At 55.7% G+C, this 17319-nt stretch overlaps 1 protein-coding gene across 1 annotated transcript; it reads right to left on the minus strand.

The window, feature by feature from the left end:
• Nucleotides 1–1279: 1279 nt before the first annotated feature.
• Nucleotides 1280–2137, minus strand: LOC121404595 (hepatoma-derived growth factor-related protein 2-like). Its single transcript, XM_041594323.1, has 3 exons — nt 2065–2137; nt 1554–1970; nt 1280–1311 (listed from the first exon to the last, which is right to left on the minus strand). The coding sequence occupies exons 1-3, from the start codon at nt 2135–2137 to the stop codon at nt 1280–1282; spliced, it is 522 nt and encodes a 173-aa protein (XP_041450257.1).
• Nucleotides 2138–17319: the final 15182 nt, after the last annotated feature.

The following is a 17319-nucleotide window of genomic DNA, read 5'->3' on the forward strand; positions in this document are numbered from 1 at the left end:
TATTTTATCTCTTCTTCTTCCTCTTCTCCTGCCTAACACCGCTCGCCAGCCATCTTCCTCACGACGGTGAGACTTGCTCACCCCTTTCCTAGCTCGCCGTCAAAATCTGTCTTCTTCTTCGTCTTCTTGGCTGCTTCCACTGGCACGTCCGTTCAGCTCGCTGGTCTGGAATATATCTCCCGTTTTCCATGTGCTTGCGATCTTATAAACCCACCCTTGTTGTGCTGGTGGTTGAGCTTTCGCTCTCTGCTCTCCCGCTCTCTGTACAGATGTTGGTGGTTGAGGTTCGTGTCTCCGCTCTGTGCTGATGTTGGTGGTTGAGGTTCGTGTCTCAACTCTGGAGCTTTTATCAGTGCTATCAGTGATGCCCGAGCGATCACTGTGCTTTTCCCTCCCATCTAAGTCACGACCGAGCAAGTACTTAAACTAATTTTGATTAATGCCATAGCTTAACTACTAACAAATGCCGTCACTTAACCTTATAATGAAAATAAAACATAATAATAACAAAATAATAGTAAATAATAATAAGAGATCCTTCATGGTGAAAAAATTATGTGGGGGAGCGTCTGCTCCTTCACACACTCCTCACTGCCGTGTGAACGCTTTGCGACACAAATTGCCCGCATACCGCGTTCTCCGGACCACCCCACTGGGGCTGCTGTGCCTGTTCCTGTGGCGGCTCCTTCGGTGATTCCTGCCGTCGTGGCGACGACTGTTGTGGCGGTGAATTCGGTGGTGGCGATTTTGGTGGCGGCGACTGCGGGGGCATTGGCTGTTGCGTGCTCTGTGGCTGCGACGGTGGCTCAGGATGCCGGCGTTCCCATAAGGGTGCCCCTTCACCCTGTTGTGGCTGCTGCTGCCCCGCCGTTCTGTCAACCAGGCCCGTCTTCACCTTTAAGAACCTCGGAGGAGGCAAAGCCTCCTCCTCGTTCCCTTCGTGGGCTTCGTAGGCAAATTGATTGCAAAAGATCCTGCACATTCTCCAGAAGCCATTGACACAATCAGGACGTTGTACAGATGGCTAGGAGGCGTGGCATGTCCTGATCCGATAAGAAACTTCAGAGTTAGAGTGAAACAGGGATATTTACTGGCAGATTACGTTATAGTGGCTATATCCGACGGTGCGGTTCCCGACGCCCACGTGATGTGTATCGTTTGGTGGTGCCATACCATGCCACTTCTCACTGCCGTGTGAACGCTTTGCGACACAAATTGCCCGCATACCGCGTTCTCCGGACCACCCCACTGGGGCTGCTGTGCCTGTTCCTGTGGCGGCTCATTCGGTGATTCCTGCCGTCGTGGCGACGACTGTTGTGGCGGTGAATTCGGTGGTGGAGATTTTGGTGGCGGCGACTGCGGGGGCATTGGCTGTTGCGTGCTCTGTGGCTGCGACGGTGGCTCAGGATGCCGGCGTTCCCATAAGGGTGCCTCTTCACCCTGTTGTGGCTGCTGCTGCCCCGCCGGTCTGTCAACCAGGCCCGTCTTCACCTTTAAGAACCTCGGAGGAGGCAAAGCCTCCTCCTCGTTCCCCTCGTGGGCTTCGGCTTCACGCCGCGCAGCCTCCATCTGCCGCTGCAGGGCGTCCCGTGCCTCCCGCATTATGACCTTGTTCAGCGCCGCCTCCATTTGCGCCTTCTCTGCTGCCTTCCTTCGGGCCTCCTCCTCGCGTCGCCGCTCCTCCCCGCGTCGCCGCTCCTCCTCGCGTCGCGCCTCTGCTGCTGCTCGCCGGCTGTGCTGCTGTTCCATATGGCTCCTCCGTATGGCCTCGGCTGGTGGCCGCGCTGCGGGCGTCGCTGTTTCCGTGTCCGCTGCCGGTTCTTCGACGCTGTCGCTGCCGGTTCCTCCGTCGCTGCCGCTGCCGGTGTAGGTGCCTCTGTCGGCGTCTCCGTCGCTGCCGCCGGCTTCCCGGCCGCCGTCGCAGCCGGTGGCTCCGCTGCTGCGTGTGCTCCCGCTGCCGCTGTCGCTGGCTCCCGTGCCTCCGGCGCCGTCTCCTCTGCCTGCCTTCGGTGCTGCCGTGGATCGCGCGCGTTGCTTCGCGGCTCCTGGCTCCTCCTCCCATACCTTCCGGTCTTGCTGCGCCTCCGACGGTGCGGGTCCCGACGCCTACGTGATCTGTATCGTTTGGTGGTGCCATACCATGCCACTTGTAAGGATGCGATCTAGGCTGGGGTATAACTCTCAGTCAAGCCAGGGTCGAAATTACAGCCATATTTATAATTTGCCGGGACTCCGAGTCATGAGTGGCCATGGGACGGAGATTTCGTCTCGGGGATGCCAAGGCCAAGGGAAACGTGCGAAAGGGGGGGTAGAACGGTCGAGATATTCTGTAGAGTGCCTGGGCAGTCGCCGGGCGGCACCTAAGGGAAGCTACAGGGCAAGGGGAAGGAGAGTTGGCGCAGAGACTCCCCAAAGATACCTGGGCAGTCGCCGGGCGGCACTTCGGGGAAGGTACAGGTCTGCGGGGGGAAGGGAAACAGCCATAGATAGCCAGAGGATGCCTGGGCAGTCGCCGGGCGGCACCTCGGGGAAACTACAGGGCAAGGGGAAGGAGAGTAGGCGCAGAGACCCTCCCAAAGATACCTGGGCAGTCGCCGGGCGGCACTTCGGGGAAGGTACAGGTCTGTGAGGGGAAGTGAAACAGCCATAGATAGCCAGAGGATGCCTGGGCAGTCGCCGGGCGGCACCCCCGGGAAACTATAGGGTAAAGCTGGCTCTAGCGCTGCTCCCGACGGAGGTTGCTGGCCTGTTTAACCAGTGCCTACAGGAGGGCACGTTCCCCGAGAGGTGGAAGAGGCAGCGGCTGCTACTTCTGGCCAAGCCGGGCAAGCCACCAGGAGAGGCCTCCTCCTACAGGCCCATCTGTCTGCTGGACACCATCGGGAAGGTCTTCGAGAAGGTGGTTGCAACGAGGCTGAGTGCAGCCATCGAAGCGGCTGGCGGTCTCTCCCCGGGCCAATACGGCTTCAGGAAGGGGAAGTCAACGCTGGACGCCATCTCAAGAGTGGTAAGAAACGGCAAAGGAGGCATGCGCGGGAACCAGGTGGAGAGGTGGAAGCAAGTCCTACTGTCTGGTGGTGACGCTGGATGTAAGGAACGCCTTTAACTCTGCCGATTGGGGCCGAACGCTGGAGGCCCTCAGAAGCTTCAACATCCCGGGGTACCTGCCGAATATAGCTTACAGCTATTTCAGCGCCAGGGTACTCACGATGGACACGAGTCTGGGTTCCAGAGCATACGAAGTCTCAGCCGGAGTCCCGCAGGGCTCCGTTTTGGGACGCCTGCTCTGGAACGCCATGTACGATGGAGTTTTGAGGTTGTCGATGCCAGCCAGCACAAGCTAGGTAGGCTTCGCGGACGATGTCGCGATAGTGGTGGTCGCAAAGGACCTTGCCGCCGTGGAAAACCTCGCAAACGAGGCTATCCAAGCCGTGGAATCGTGGCTAGCGGTAGCAGGCCTCGAGCTGGCGGCCCACAAGACGGAGGCTGTGCTCATATCGAGCCGCAAAGCGGTGGAGACTGCCATCGTGCAAGTCGGAGGGACCACGATCACCTCCCAAAGGTCGATTAAATACCTGGGTGTCCACATAGACACGAGGCTATCCTTCAAGGAGCACCTGGAGTACATCAACAAGAAGGCCAGCGGAACCGTAGGATCGCGCTCGAGGTTGCTGCTCAACACCAGAGGCCCAAAACAGGCAACGAGGAAGCTGCTGACGAGCGTTGTAACGGCGCAAATGCTCTACGCCGCGCCGGGGGTGGGCGAAGGCCGCAACGGTGAAAAGCTATATGCGGGGGCTGGAGGCCACGTATCGGCTATGCGCCATCAGGATCGCATGCGCGTTCCGGACCATCTCGGGACGAGGCAGCGCTGGTCATCGCCGGGCATATTCCCTCTAGGGGAGCTGATCCGGGAGCGCAGAGAAATTTACGACGCCCTGCAGGACGACGAAGCAGGAATCAGCAAGGCAGAGCTGAAGGCTGCCGCTAGAAGGAGCAGCATGGAGAAATGGCAGAGGAGGAGGGACAGCTCCCAAAAAGGGCGCTGGACGCACTCCTCATCCCACACATCTCGTCCTGGGTCGGAAGGAAGCACGGGCAGGGAGACCACTACCTAACCCAGTCGCTGAGCGGGCATGGCTGCTTCCGAAGCTACCTCAAGCGCTTTGGGCACGATACGGAGGACTGGTGCCCGGAGTGCGGCTCTGGCATAGTGGAGGACGCTCAGCACGTCCTCTTCGAGTGCCACCGGTTCGCATACGAGCGACAGGAGCTTGAAGCCATTGCAGGGTCTGCAATATGCGTCAACAACCTGGTGCCGCTGATGCTGGCAGACCAGAGGATCTGGGAAGCTGCCGCGGTGTTCGCCGCGAGCGTTATGAAAACGCTCAGGGCCATGGGAGAGAAGGCGGAAGGAGCAAACGGAGTAGGTGTCTCCGCGCGGGCGAAGCAATGCCTTGCGGCAGTACCGCTAGTCGCACGACCCCTACCCCATCTGTCCCCCAACTGTTCGTATCACATTGTATTGTTCTTAGGTATAAGCACTATTGAGGAAGCCATTAAATGAATACAAAAAAAAAAGGATGCCTGGGCAATCGCCGGGCGGCACCTCTGGAAAAACTACAGGGCAAGGGGGGGGGAAACGCACAGATCAACAGAGGATGCCGCGCTGGTAGTTATTTAAGTTCCATTTTTATTTTATCTCTTCTTCTTCCTCTTCTCCTGCCTAACCGCACCGCTCGCCAGCCATCTTCCTCACGACGGTGAGACTTGCTCACCCTTTCCTAGCTCGCCGTCAAAATCTGTCTTCTTCTTCGTCTTCTTGGCTGCTTCCACTGGCACGTCCGTTCAGCTCGCTGGTCTGGAATATATCTCCCGTTTTCCATGTGCTTGCGATCTTATAAACCCACCCTTGTTGTGCTGGTGGTTGAGCTTTCGCTCTCTGCTCTCCCGCTCTCTGTACAGATGTTGGTGGTTGAGGTTCGTGTCTCCGCTCTGTGCTGATGTTGGTGGTTGAGGTTCGTGTCTCAACTCTGGAGCTTTTATCAGTGCTATCAGTGATGCCCGAGCGATCACTGTGCTTTTCCCTCCCATCTAAGTCACGACCGAGCAAGTACTTAAACTAATTTTGATTAATGCCATAGCTTAACTACTAACAAATGCCGTCACTTAACCTAATAATGAAAATAAAACATAATAATAACAAAATAATAGTAAATAATAATAAGAGATCCTTCATGGTGAAAAAATAATGTGGGGGAGCGTCTGCTCCTTCACACACTCCTCACTGCCGTGTGAACGCTTTGCGACACAAATTGCCCGCATACCGCGTTCTCCGGACCACCCCACTGGGGCTGCTGTGCCTGTTCCTGTGGTGGCTCCTTCGGTGACTCCTGCCGTCGTGGCGACGACTGTTGTGGCGGTGAATTCGGTGGTGGCGATTTTGGTGGCGGCGACTGCGGGGGCATTGGCTGTTGCGTGCTCTGTGGCTGCGACGGTGGCTCAGGATGCCGGCGTTCCCATAAGGGTGCCTCTTCACCCTGTTGTGGCTGCTGCTGCCCCGCCGGTCTGTCAACCAGGCCCGTCTTCACCTTTAAGAACCTCGGAGGAGGCAAAGCCTCCTCCTCGTTCCCTTCGTGGGCTTCGTAGGCAAATTGATTGCAAAAGATCCTGCACATTCTCCAGAAGGCATTGACACAATCAGGACGTTGTACAGATGGCTAGGAGGCGTGGCATGTCCTGATCCGATAAGAAACTTCAGAGTTAGAGTGAAACAGGGATATTTACTGGCAGATTACGTTATAGTGGCTATATCCGACGGTGCGGTTCCCGACGCCCACGTGATGTGTATCGTTTGGTGGTGCCATACCATGCCACTTCTCACTGCCGTGTGAACGCTTTGCGACACAAATTGCCCGCATACCGCGTTCTCCGGACCACCCCACTGGTGCTGCTGTGCCTGTTCCTGTGGCGGCTCCTTCGGTGATTCCTGCCGTCGTGGCGACGACTGTTGTGGCGGTGAATTCGGTGGTGGCGATTTTGGTGGCGGCGACTGCGGGGGCATTGGCTGTTGCGTGCTCTGTGGCTGCGACGGTGGCTCAGGATGCCGGCGTTCCCATAAGGGTGCCTCTTCACCCTGTTGTGGCTGCTGCTGCCCCGCCGGTCTGTCAACCAGGCCCGTCTTCACCTTTAAGAACCTCGGAGGAGGCAAAGCCTCCTCCTCGTTCCCTTCGTGGGCTTCGTAGGCAAATTGATTGCAAAAGATCCTGCACATTCTCCAGAAGGCATTGACACAATCAGGACGTTGTACAGATGGCTAGGAGGCGTGGCATGTCCTGATCCGATAAGAAACTTCAGAGTTAGAGTGAAACAGGGATATTTACTGGCAGATTACGATATAGTGGCTATATCCGACGGTGCGGTTCCCGACGCCCACGTGATGTGTATCGTTTGGTGGTGCCATACCATGCCACTCCTCACTGCCGTGTGAACGCTTTGCGACACAAATTGCCCGCATACCGCCTTCTCCGGACCACCCCACTGGGGCTGCTGTGCCTGTTCCTGTGGCGGCTCCTTCGGTGACTCCTGCCGTCGTGGCGACGACTGTTGTGGCGGTGAATTCGGTGGTGGCGATTTTGGTGGCGGCGACTGCGGGGGCCACTGCAGGCCCGTCTACACCTGTAAGAACCTGGGAGGAGGCGGAGCCTCCTTCTCGTTCCCCTCGTGGGCTTCGGCTTCACGCCGCGCAGCCTCCATCTGCCGCTGCAGGGCGTCCCGTGCCTCCCGCATTATGACCTTGTTCAGCGCCGCCTCCCTTTGCGCCTTCTCTGCTGCCTTCCTTCGGGCCTCCTCCTCGCGTCGCCGCTCCTCCCCGCGTCGCCGCTCCTCCTCGCGTCGCGCCTCTGCTGCTGCTCGCCGGCTGTGCTGCTGTTCCATATGGCTCCTCCGTATGGCCTCGGCTGGTGGCCGCGCTGCGGGCGTCGCTGTTTCCGTGTCCGCTGCCGGTTCTTTCGACGCTGTCGCTGCCGGTTCCTCCGTCGCTGCCGCTGCCGGTGTAGGTGCCTCTGTCGGCGTCTCCGTCGCTGCCGCCGGCTTCCCGGCCGCCGTCGCAGCCGGTGCCTCCGCTCCTGCGTGTGTTCCCGCTGCCGCTGTCGCTGGCTCCCGTGCCTCCGGCGCCGTCTCCTCTGCCTGCCTTCGGTGCTGCCGTGGATCGCGCGCGTTGCTTCGCGGCTCCTGGCTCCTCCTCCCATACCTTCCGGTCTTGCTGCGCCTTCGACGGTGCGGGTCCCGACGCCTACGTGATGTGTATCGTTTGGTGGTGCCATACCATGCCACTTGTAAGGATGCGATCTAGGCTGGGGTATAACTCTCAGTCAAGCCAGGGTCGAAATTACAGCCATATTTATAATTTGCCGGGACTCCGAGTCATGAGTGGCCATGGGACGGAGATTTCGTCTCGGGGATGCCAAGGCCAAGGGAAACGTGCGAAAGGGGGGGTAGAACGGTCGAGAATTCTGTAGAGTGCCTGGGCAGTCGCGGGGCGGCACCTAAGGGAAGCTACAGGGCAAGGGGAAGGAGAGTTGGCGCAGAGCCCCAAAATACCTGGGCAGTCGCCGGGGCGGCACTTCGGGGAAGGTACAGGTCTGCGGGGGGAAGGGAAACAGCCATAGATAGCCAGAGGATGCCTGGGCAGTCGCGGGGCGGCACCTCGGGGAAACTACAGGGCAAGGGGAAGGAGAGGAGGGGGCAAGGGACCCTCCCAAGATACCTGGGCAGTCGCTGGGGCACTTGGGGAAGGTACAGGTCTGCGGGGGGAAGGGAAACAGCCATAGATAGCCAGAGGATGCCTGGGCAGTGCCGGGCGGGGCACCTCGGGGAAACTACAGGGCAGGGGGAAGGAGAGAGGTGCAGAGACCCTCCCAAAGATACCTGGGCAGTCGCCGGGCGGCACTTCGGGAAGGAGGTACAGGTCTGCGGGGGGAAGTGAAACAGCCATAGATAGCCAGAGGATGCCTGGGCAGTCGCTGGGCGGCACCCCCGGGAAACTATAGGGTAAGGGGAAGGAAAACATGCAGCACAGGACAGAGGATGCCTGGGCAATCGCCGGGTGGCACCTCTGGAAAACTACATGGCAAGGGGGGGGAACACGCACAGATCAACAGAGGATGCCGCGCTGGTAGTTATTTAAGTTCCATTTTTATTTTATCTCTTCTTCTTCCTCTTCTCCTGCCTAACCGCACCGCTCGCCAGCCATCTTCCTCACGACGGTGAGACTTGCTCACCCTTTCCTAGCTCGCCGTCAAAATCTGTCTTCTTCTTCGTCTTCTTGGCTGCTTCCACTGGCACGTCCGTTCAGCTCGCTGGTCTGGAATATCTCCCGTTTTCCATGTGCTTGCGATCTTATAAACCCACCCTTGTTGTGCTGGTGGTTGAGCTTTCGCTCTCTGCTCTCCCGCTCTCTGTGCTGATGCTGGTGGTAGAGCTTTCGCTCTCTGCTCTCCCGCTCTCTGTACAGATGTTGGTGGTTGAGGTTCGTGTCTCCGCTCTGTGCTGATGTTGGTGGTTGAGGTTCGTGTCTCAACTCTGTGCTGATGTTGGTGGTTGAGGTTCGTGTCTCAACTCTGTGCTGATGTTGGTGGTTGAGGTTCGTGTCTCAACTCTGTGCTGATGTTGGTGGTTGAGGTCTGTACTGGCTGTGTTGGTGGTTGAGGTTCGTGTCCCGGTGTGTTGGTGGTGGTGTGGTTGGTGGTTGGGTTTGTCAACTCTGTGCTGATGTTGGTGGTTGAGGTTCGTGTCTCCACTCTGTGCTGATGTTGGTGGTGGGTTTGTGTCTTGCTGTGTTGGTGGTTGAGGTTCGTGTCTCCACTCTGGAGCTTTTAACAGTGTTATCAGTGATGCCCGAGCGATCACTGTGCTTTTCCCTCCCATCTAAGTCACGACCGAGCAAGTACTTAAACTAATTTTGATTAATGCCATAGCTTAACTACTAACAAATGCCGTCACTTAACCTAATAATGAAAATAAAACATAATAATAACAAAATAATAGTAAATAATAATAAGAGATCCTTCATGGTGAAAAAATAATGTGGGGGAGCGTCTGCTCCGGCGACGACTGTTGTGGCGGTGAATTCGGTGGTGGCGATTTTGGTGGCGGCGACTGCGGGGGCTTTGGCTGTTGCGTGCTCTGTGGCTGCGAAGGTGGCTCAGGATGCCGTCGTTCCCATAAGGGTGCCTCTTCACCCTGTTGTGGCTGCTGCTGCCCCGCCGGTCTGTCAACCAGGACCGTCTTCACCTTTAAGAACCTCGGAGGAGGCAAAGCCTCCTCCTCGTTCCCTTCGTGGGCTTCGTAGGCAAATTGATCGCAAAAGATCCTGCACATTCTCCAGAAGGCATTGACACAATCAGGACGTTGTACAGATGGCTAGGAGGCGTGGCATGTCCTGATCCGATAAGAAACTTCAGAGTAAGAGTGAAACAGGGATATTTACTGGCAGATTACGTTATAGTGGCTATATCCGACGGTGCGGTTCCCGACGCCCACGTGATGTGTATCGTTTGGTGGTCCCATACCATGCCACTCCTCACTGCCGTGTGAACGCTTTGCGACACAAATTGCCCGCATACCGCGTTCTCCGGACCATCCCACTGGGGCTGCTGTGCCTGTTCCTGTGGCGGCTCCTTCGGTGACTCCTGCCGTCGTGGCGACGACTGTTGTGGCGGTGAATTCGGTGGTGGCGATTTTGGTGGCGGCGACTGCGGGGGCATTGGCTGTTGCGTGCTCTGTGGCTGCGACGGTGGCTCAGGATGCCGGCGTTCCCATAAGGGTGCCTCTTCACCCTGTGGTGGCTGCTGCTGCCCCGCGGTCTGTCAACCAGGACCGTCTTCACCTTTAAGAACCTCGGAGGAGGCAAAGCCTCCTCCTCGTTCCCTTCGTGGGCTTCGTAGGCAAATTGATTGCAAGAGATCCTGCACATTCTCCAGAAGGCATTGACACAATCAGGGACGTTGTACAGATGGCTAGATGGCGTGGCATGTCCTGATCCAATAAGAAACTTCAGAGTTAGAGTGATACAGGGATATTTACTGGCAGATTACGTTATAGTGGCTATATCCGACGGTGCGGTTCCCGACGCCCACGTGATGTGTATCGTTTGGTGGTGCCATACCATGCCACTCCTCACTGCCGTGTGAACGCTTTGCGACACAAATTGCCCGCATACCGCGTTCTCCGGACCACCCCACTGGGGCTGCTGTGCCTGTTCCTGTGGCGGCTCATTCGGTGATTCCTGCCGTCGTGGCGACGACTGTTGTGGCGGTGAATTCGGTGGTGGAGATTTTGGTGGCGGCGACTGCGGGGGCATTGGCTGTTGCGTGCTCTGTGGCTGCGACGGTGGCTCAGGATGCCGGCGTTCCCATAAGGGTGCCTCTTCACCCTGTTGTGGCTGCTGCTGCCCCGCCGGTCTGTCAACCAGGACCGTCTTCACCTTTAAGAAAAAACGCACAGATCAACAGAGGATGCCGCGCTGGTAGTTATTTAAGTTCCATTTTTATTTTATTCTTCTTCTTCTTCTTCTCCTGCCTAACCGCACCGCTCGCCAGACATCTTCCTCACGACGGTGAGACTTGCTCACCCTTTCCTAGCTCGCCGTCAAAATCTGTCTTCTTCTTCGTCTTCTTGGCTGCTTCCACTGGCACGTCCGTTCAGCTCGCTGGTCTGGAATATATCTCCCGTTTTCCATGTGCTTGCGATCTTATAAACCCACCCTTGTTGTGCTGGTGGTTGAGCTTTCGCTCTCTGCTCTCCCGCTCTCTGTGCTGATGCTGGTGGTAGAGCTTTCGCTTTCTGCTCTCCCGCTCTCTGTACAGATGTTGGTGGTTGAGGTTCGTGTCTCCGCTCTGTGCTGATGTTGGTGGTTGAGGTTCGTGTCTCAACTCTGTGCTGATGTTGGTGGTTGAGGTTCGTGTCTCAACTCTGTGCTGATGTTGGTGGTTGAGGTTCGTGTCTCCGCTCAGTGCTGATGTTGGTGGTTGAGGTTCGTGTCTCCGCTCAGTGCTGATGTTGGTGGTTGAGGTTCGTGTCTCAACTCTGTGCTGATGTTGGTGGTTGAGGTTCGTGTCTCCGCTCAGTGCTGATGTTGGTGGTTGAGGTTCGTGTCTCAACTCTGTGCTGATGTTGGTGGTTGAGGTTCGTGTCTCCGCTCTGTGCTGATGTTGGTGGTTGAGGTTCGTGTCTCCGCTCAGTGCTGATGTTGGTGGTTGAGGTTCGTGTCTCAACTCTGTGCTGATGTTGGTGGTTGAGGTTCGTGTCTCAACTCTGTGCTGATGTTGGTGGTTGAGGTTCGTGTCTCCGCTCTGTGCTGATGTTGGTGGTTGAGGTTCGTGTCTCAAATCTGGAGCTTTTATCAGTGCTATCAGTGATGCCCGAGCGATCACTGTGCTTTTCCCTCCCATCTAAGTCACGACCGAGCAAGTACTTAAACTAATTTTGATTAATGCCATAGCTTAACTACTAACAAATGCCGTCACTTAACCTAATAATGAAAATAAAACATAATAATAACAAAATAATAGTAAATAATAATAAGAGATCCTTCATGGTGAAAAAATAATGTGGGGGAGCGTCTGCTCCTTCACACACTCCTCACTGCCGTGTGAACGCTTTGCGACACAAATTGCCCGCATACCGCGTTCTCCGGACCACCCCACTGGGGCTGCTGTGCCTGTTCCTGTGGCGGCTCCTTCGGTGATTCCTGCCGTCGTGGCGACGACTGTTGTGGCGGTGAATTCGGTGGTGGCGATTTTGGTGGCGGCGACTGCGGGAGCATTGGCTGTTGCGTGCTCTGTGGCTGCGACGGTGGCTCAGGATGCCGGCGTTCCCATAAGGGTGCCTCTTCACCCTGTTGTGGCTGCTGCTGCCCCGCCGGTCTGTCAACCAGGACCGTCTTCACCTTTAAGAACCTCGGAGGAGGCAAAGCCTCCTCCTCGTTCCCTTCGTGGGCTTTAGGCAAATTGATCGCAAAAGATCCTGCACATTCTCCAGAAGGCATTGACACAATCAGGACGTTGTACAGATGGCTAGGAGGCGTGGCATGTCCTGATCCGATAAGAAACTTCAGAGTAAGAGTGAAACAGGGATATTTACTGGCAGATTACGTTATAGTGGCTATATCCGACGGTGCGGTTCCCGACGCCCACGTGATGTGTATCGTTTGGTGGTCCCATACCATGCCACTCCTCACTGCCGTGTGAACGCTTTGCGACACAAATTGCCCGCATACCGCGTTCTCCGGACCATCCCACTGGGGCTGCTGTGCCTGTTCCTGTGGCGGCTCCTTCGGTGACTCCAGCCGTCGTGGCGACGACTGTTGTGGCGGTGAATTCGGTGATGGCGATTTTGGTGGCGGCGACTGCGGGGGCATTGGCTGTTGCATGCTCTGTGGCTGCGACGGTGGCTCAGGATGCCGGCGTTCCCATAAGGGTGCCTCTTCACCCTGTGGTGGCTGCTGCTGCCCCGCCGGTCTGTCAACCAGGACCGTCTTCACCTTTAAGAACCTCGGAGGAGGCAAAGCCTCCTCCTCGTTCCCTTCGTGGGCTTCGTAGGCAAATTGATTGCAAAAGATCCTGCACATTCTCCAGAAGGCATTGACACAATCAGGACGTTGTACAGATGGCTAGATGGCGTGGCATGTCCTGATCCGATAAGAAACTTCAGAGTTAGAGTGATACAGGGATATTTACTGGCAGATTACGTTATAGTGGCTATATCCGACGGTGCGGTTCCCGACGCCCACGTGATGTGTATCGTTTGGTGGTGCCATACCATGCCACTCCTCACTGCCGTGTGAACGCTTTGCGACACAAATTGCCCGCATACCGCGTTCTCCGGACCACCCCACTGGGGCTGCTGTGCCTGTTCCTGTGGCGGCTCATTCGGTGATTCCTGCCGTCGTGGCGACGACTGTTGTGGCGGTGAATTCGGTGGTGGAGATTTTGGTGGCGGCGACTGCGGGGGCATTGGCTGTTGCGTGCTCTGTGGCTGCGACGGTGGCTCAGGATGCCGGCGTTCCCATAAGGGTGCCTCTTCACCCTGTTGTGGCTGCTGCTGCCCCGCCGGTCTGTCAACCAGGACCGTCTTCACCTTTAAGAAAAAACGCACAGATCAACAGAGGATGCCGCGCTGGTAGTTATTTAAGTTCCATTTTTATTTTATCTCTTCTTCTTCCTCTTCTCCTGCCTAACCGCACCGCTCGCCAGCCATCTTCCTCACGACGGTGAGACTTGCTCACCCTTTCCTAGCTCGCCGTCAAAATCTGTCTTCTTCTTCGTCTTCTTGGCTGCTTCCACTGGCACGTCCGTTCAGCTCGCTGGTCTGGAATATATCTCCCGTTTTCCATGTGCTTGCGATCTTATAAACCCACCCTTGTTGTGCTGGTGGTTGAGCTTTCGCTCTCTGCTCTCCCGCTCTCTGTGCTGATGCTGGTGGTAGAGCTTTCGCTCTCTGCTCTCCCGCTCTCTGTACAGATGTTGGTGGTTGAGGTTCGTGTCTCCGCTCTGTGCTGATGTTGCTGGTTTAGGTTCGTGTCTCCGCTCTGTGCTGATGTTGGTGGTTGAGGTTCGTGTCTCAACTCTGTGATGATGTTGGTGGTTGAGGTTCGTGTCTCAACTCTGTGCTGATGTTGGTGGTTGAGGTTCGTGTCTCAACTCTGTGCTGATGTTGGTGGTTGAGGTTCGTGTCTCAACTCTGTGCTATGTTGGTGGTTGAGGTTCGTGTCTCCGCTCGGTGCTGATGTTGGTGGTTGAGGTTCGTGTCTCAACTCTGGAGCTTTTATCAGTGATGCCCGAGCGATCACTGTGCTTTTCCCTCCCATCTAAGTCACGACCGAGCAAGTACTTAAACTAATTTTGATTAATGCTATAGCTTAACTACTAACAAATGCCGTCACTTAACCTAATAATGAAAATAAAACATAATAATAACAAAATAATAGTAAATAATAATAAGAGATCCTTCATGGTAAAAAAAATAATGTGGGGGAGCGTCTGCTCCTTCACACACTCCTCACTGCCGTGTGAACGCTTTGCGACACAAATTGCCCGCATACCGCGTTCTCCGGACCACCCCACTGGGGCTGCTGTGCCTGTTCCTGTGGCGGCTCCTTCGGTGACTCCTGCCGTCGTGGCGACGACTGTTGTGGCGGTGAATTCGGTGGTGGCGATTTTGGTGGCGGCGACTGCGGGGGCATTGGATGTTGCGTGCTCTGTGGCTGCGACGGTGGCTCAGGATGCCGGCGTTCCCATAAGGGTGCCTCTTCACCCTGTGGTGGCTGCTGCTGCCCCGCCGGTCTGTCAACCAGGCCCGTCTTCACCTTTAAGAACCTCGGAGGAGGCAAAGCCTCCTCCTCGTTCCCTTCGTGGGCTTCGTAGGCAAATTGATTGCAAAAGATCCTGCACATTCTCCAGAAGGCATTGACACAATCAGGACGTTGTACAGATGGCTAGATGGCGTGGCATGTCCTGATCCAATAAGAAACTTCAGAGTTAGAGTGAAACAGGGATATTTACTGGCAGATTACGTTATAGTGGCTATATCCAACGGTGCGGTTCCCGTCGCCCACGTGATGTGTATCGTTTGGTGGTGCCATACCATGCCACTCCTCACTGCCGTGTGAACGCTTTGCGACACAAATTGCCCGAATACCGCGTTCTCCGGACCACCCCACTGGGGCTGCTGTGCCTGTTCCTGTGGCGGCTCATTCGGTGATTCCTGCCGTCGTGGCGACGACTGTTGTGGCGGTGAATTCGGTGGTGGCGATTTTGGTGGCGGCGACTGCGGGGCATTGGCTGTTGCGTGCTCTGTGGCTGCGACGGTGGCTCAGGATGCCGGCGTTCCCATAAGGGTGCCTCTTCACCCTGTTGTGGCTGCTGCTGCCCCGCCGGTCTGTCAACCAGGACCGTCTTCACCTTTAAGAAAAAACGCACAGATCAACAGAGGATGCCGCGCTGGTAGTTATTTAAGTTCCATTTTTATTTTATCTCTTCTTCTTCCTCTTCTCCTGCCTAACCGCACCGCTCGCCAGCCATCTTCCTCACGACGGTGAGACTTGCTCACCCTTTCCTAGCTCGCCGTCAAAATCTGTCTTCTTCTTCGTCTTCTTGGCTGCTTCCACTGGCACGTCCGTTCAGCTCGCTGGTCTGGAATATATCTCTCGTTTTCCATGTGCTTGCGATCTTATAAACCCACCCTTGTTGTGCTGGTGGTTGAGCTTTCGCTCTCTGCTCTCCCGCTCTCTGTGCTGATGCTGGTGGTAGAGCTTTCGCTCTCTGCTCTCCCGCTCTCTGTACAGATGTTGGTGGTTGAGGTTCGTGTCTCCGCTCTGTGCTGATGTTGGTGGTTGAGGTTCGTGTTCCGCTCTGTGCTGATGTTGGTGGTTGAGGTTCGTGTCTCAACTCTGTGCTGATGTTGGTGGTTGAGGTTCGTGTTTTCAACTCTGTGCTGATGTTGGTGGTTGAGGTTCGTGTCTCCGCTCTGTGCTGATGTTGGTGGTTGAGGTTCGTGTCTCAACTCTGGAGCTTTTATCAGTGATGCCCGAGCGATCACTGTGCTTTTCCCTCCCATCTAAGTCACGACCGAGCAAGTACTTAAACTAATTTTGATTAATGCTATAGCTTAACTACTAACAAATGCCGTCACTTAACCTAATAATGAAAATAAAACATAATAATAACAAAATAATAGTAAATAATAATAAGAGATCCTTCATTGTGAAAAAATAATGTGGGGGAGCGTCTGCTCCTTCACACACTCCTCACTGCCGTGTGAACGCTTTGCGACACAAATTGCCCGCATACCGCGTTCTCCGGACCACCCCACTGGGGCTGCTGTGCCTGTTCCTGTGGTGGCTCCTTCGGTGACTCCTGCCGTCGTGGCGACGACTGTTGTGGCGGTGAATTCGGTGGTGGCGATTTTGGTGGCGGCGACTGCGGGGGCATTGGCTGTTGCGTGCTCTGTGGCTGCGACGGTGGCTCAGGATGCCGGCGTTCCCATAAGGGTGCCTCTTCACCCTGTTGTGGCTGCTGCTGCCCCGCCGGTCTGTCAACCAGGACCGTCTTCACCTTTAAGAAAAAACGCACAGATCAACAGAGGATGCCGCGCTGGTAGTTATTTAAGTTCCATTTTTATTTTATCTCTTCTTCTTCCTCTTCTCCTGCCTAACCGCACCGCTCGCCAGCCATCTTCCTCACGACGGTGAGACTTGCTCACCCTTTCCTAGCTCGCCGTCAAAATCTGTCTTCTTCTTCGTCTTCTTGGCTGCTTCCACTGGCACGTCCGTTCAGCTCGCTGGTCTGGAATATATCTCCCGTTTTCCATGTGCTTGCGATCTTATAAACCCACCCTTGTTGTGCTGGTGGTTGAGCTTTCGCTCTCTGCTCTCCCGCTCTCTGTGCTGATGCTGGTGGTAGAGCTTTCGCTCTCTGCTCTCCCGCTCTCTGTACAGATGTTGGTGGTTGAGGTTCGTGTCTCCGCTCTGTGCTGATGTTGCTGGTTTAGGTTCGTGTCTCCGCTCTGTGCTGATGTTGGTGGTTGAGGTTCGTGTCTCAACTCTGTGATGATGTTGGTGGTTGAGGTTCGTGTCTCAACTCTGTGCTGATGTTGGTGGTTGAGGTTCGTGTCTCAACTCTGTGCTGATGTTGGTGGTTGAGGTTCGTGTCTCAACTCTGTGCTGATGTTGGTGGTTGAGGTTCGTGTCTCCGCTCGGTGCTGATGTTGGTGGTTGAGGTTCGTGTCTCAACTCTGGAGCTTTTATCAGTGATGCCCGAGCGATCACTGTGCTTTTCCCTCCCACTAAGTCACGACCGAGCAAGTACTTAAACTAATTTTGATTAATGCTATAGCTTAACTACTAACAAATGCCGTCACTTAACCTAATAATGAAAATAAAACATAATAATAACAAAATAATAGTAAATAATAATAAGAGATCCTTCATGGTAAAAAAATAATGTGGGGGAGCGTCTGCTCCTTCACACACTCCTCACTGCCGTGTGAACGCTTTGCGACACAAATTGCCCGCATACCGCGTTCTCCGGACCACCCCACTGGGGCTGCTGTGCCTGTTCCTGTGGCGGCTCCTTCGGTGACTCCTGCCGTCGTGGCGACGACTGTTGTGGCGGTGAATTCGGTGGTGGCGATTTTGGTAGCGGCGACTGGGGGGGCATTGGCTGTTGCGTGCTCTGTGGCTGCGACGGTGGCTCAGGATGCCGGCGTTCCCATAAGGGTGCCTCTTCACCCTGTGGTGGCTGCTGCTGCCCCGCCGGT

The sequence above is a fragment of the Drosophila obscura genome, unplaced genomic scaffold, assembly GCF_018151105.1.
Source record: "Drosophila obscura isolate BZ-5 IFL unplaced genomic scaffold, ASM1815110v1 contig_25, whole genome shotgun sequence".
Taxonomy (NCBI): domain Eukaryota; kingdom Metazoa; phylum Arthropoda; class Insecta; order Diptera; family Drosophilidae; genus Drosophila; species Drosophila obscura.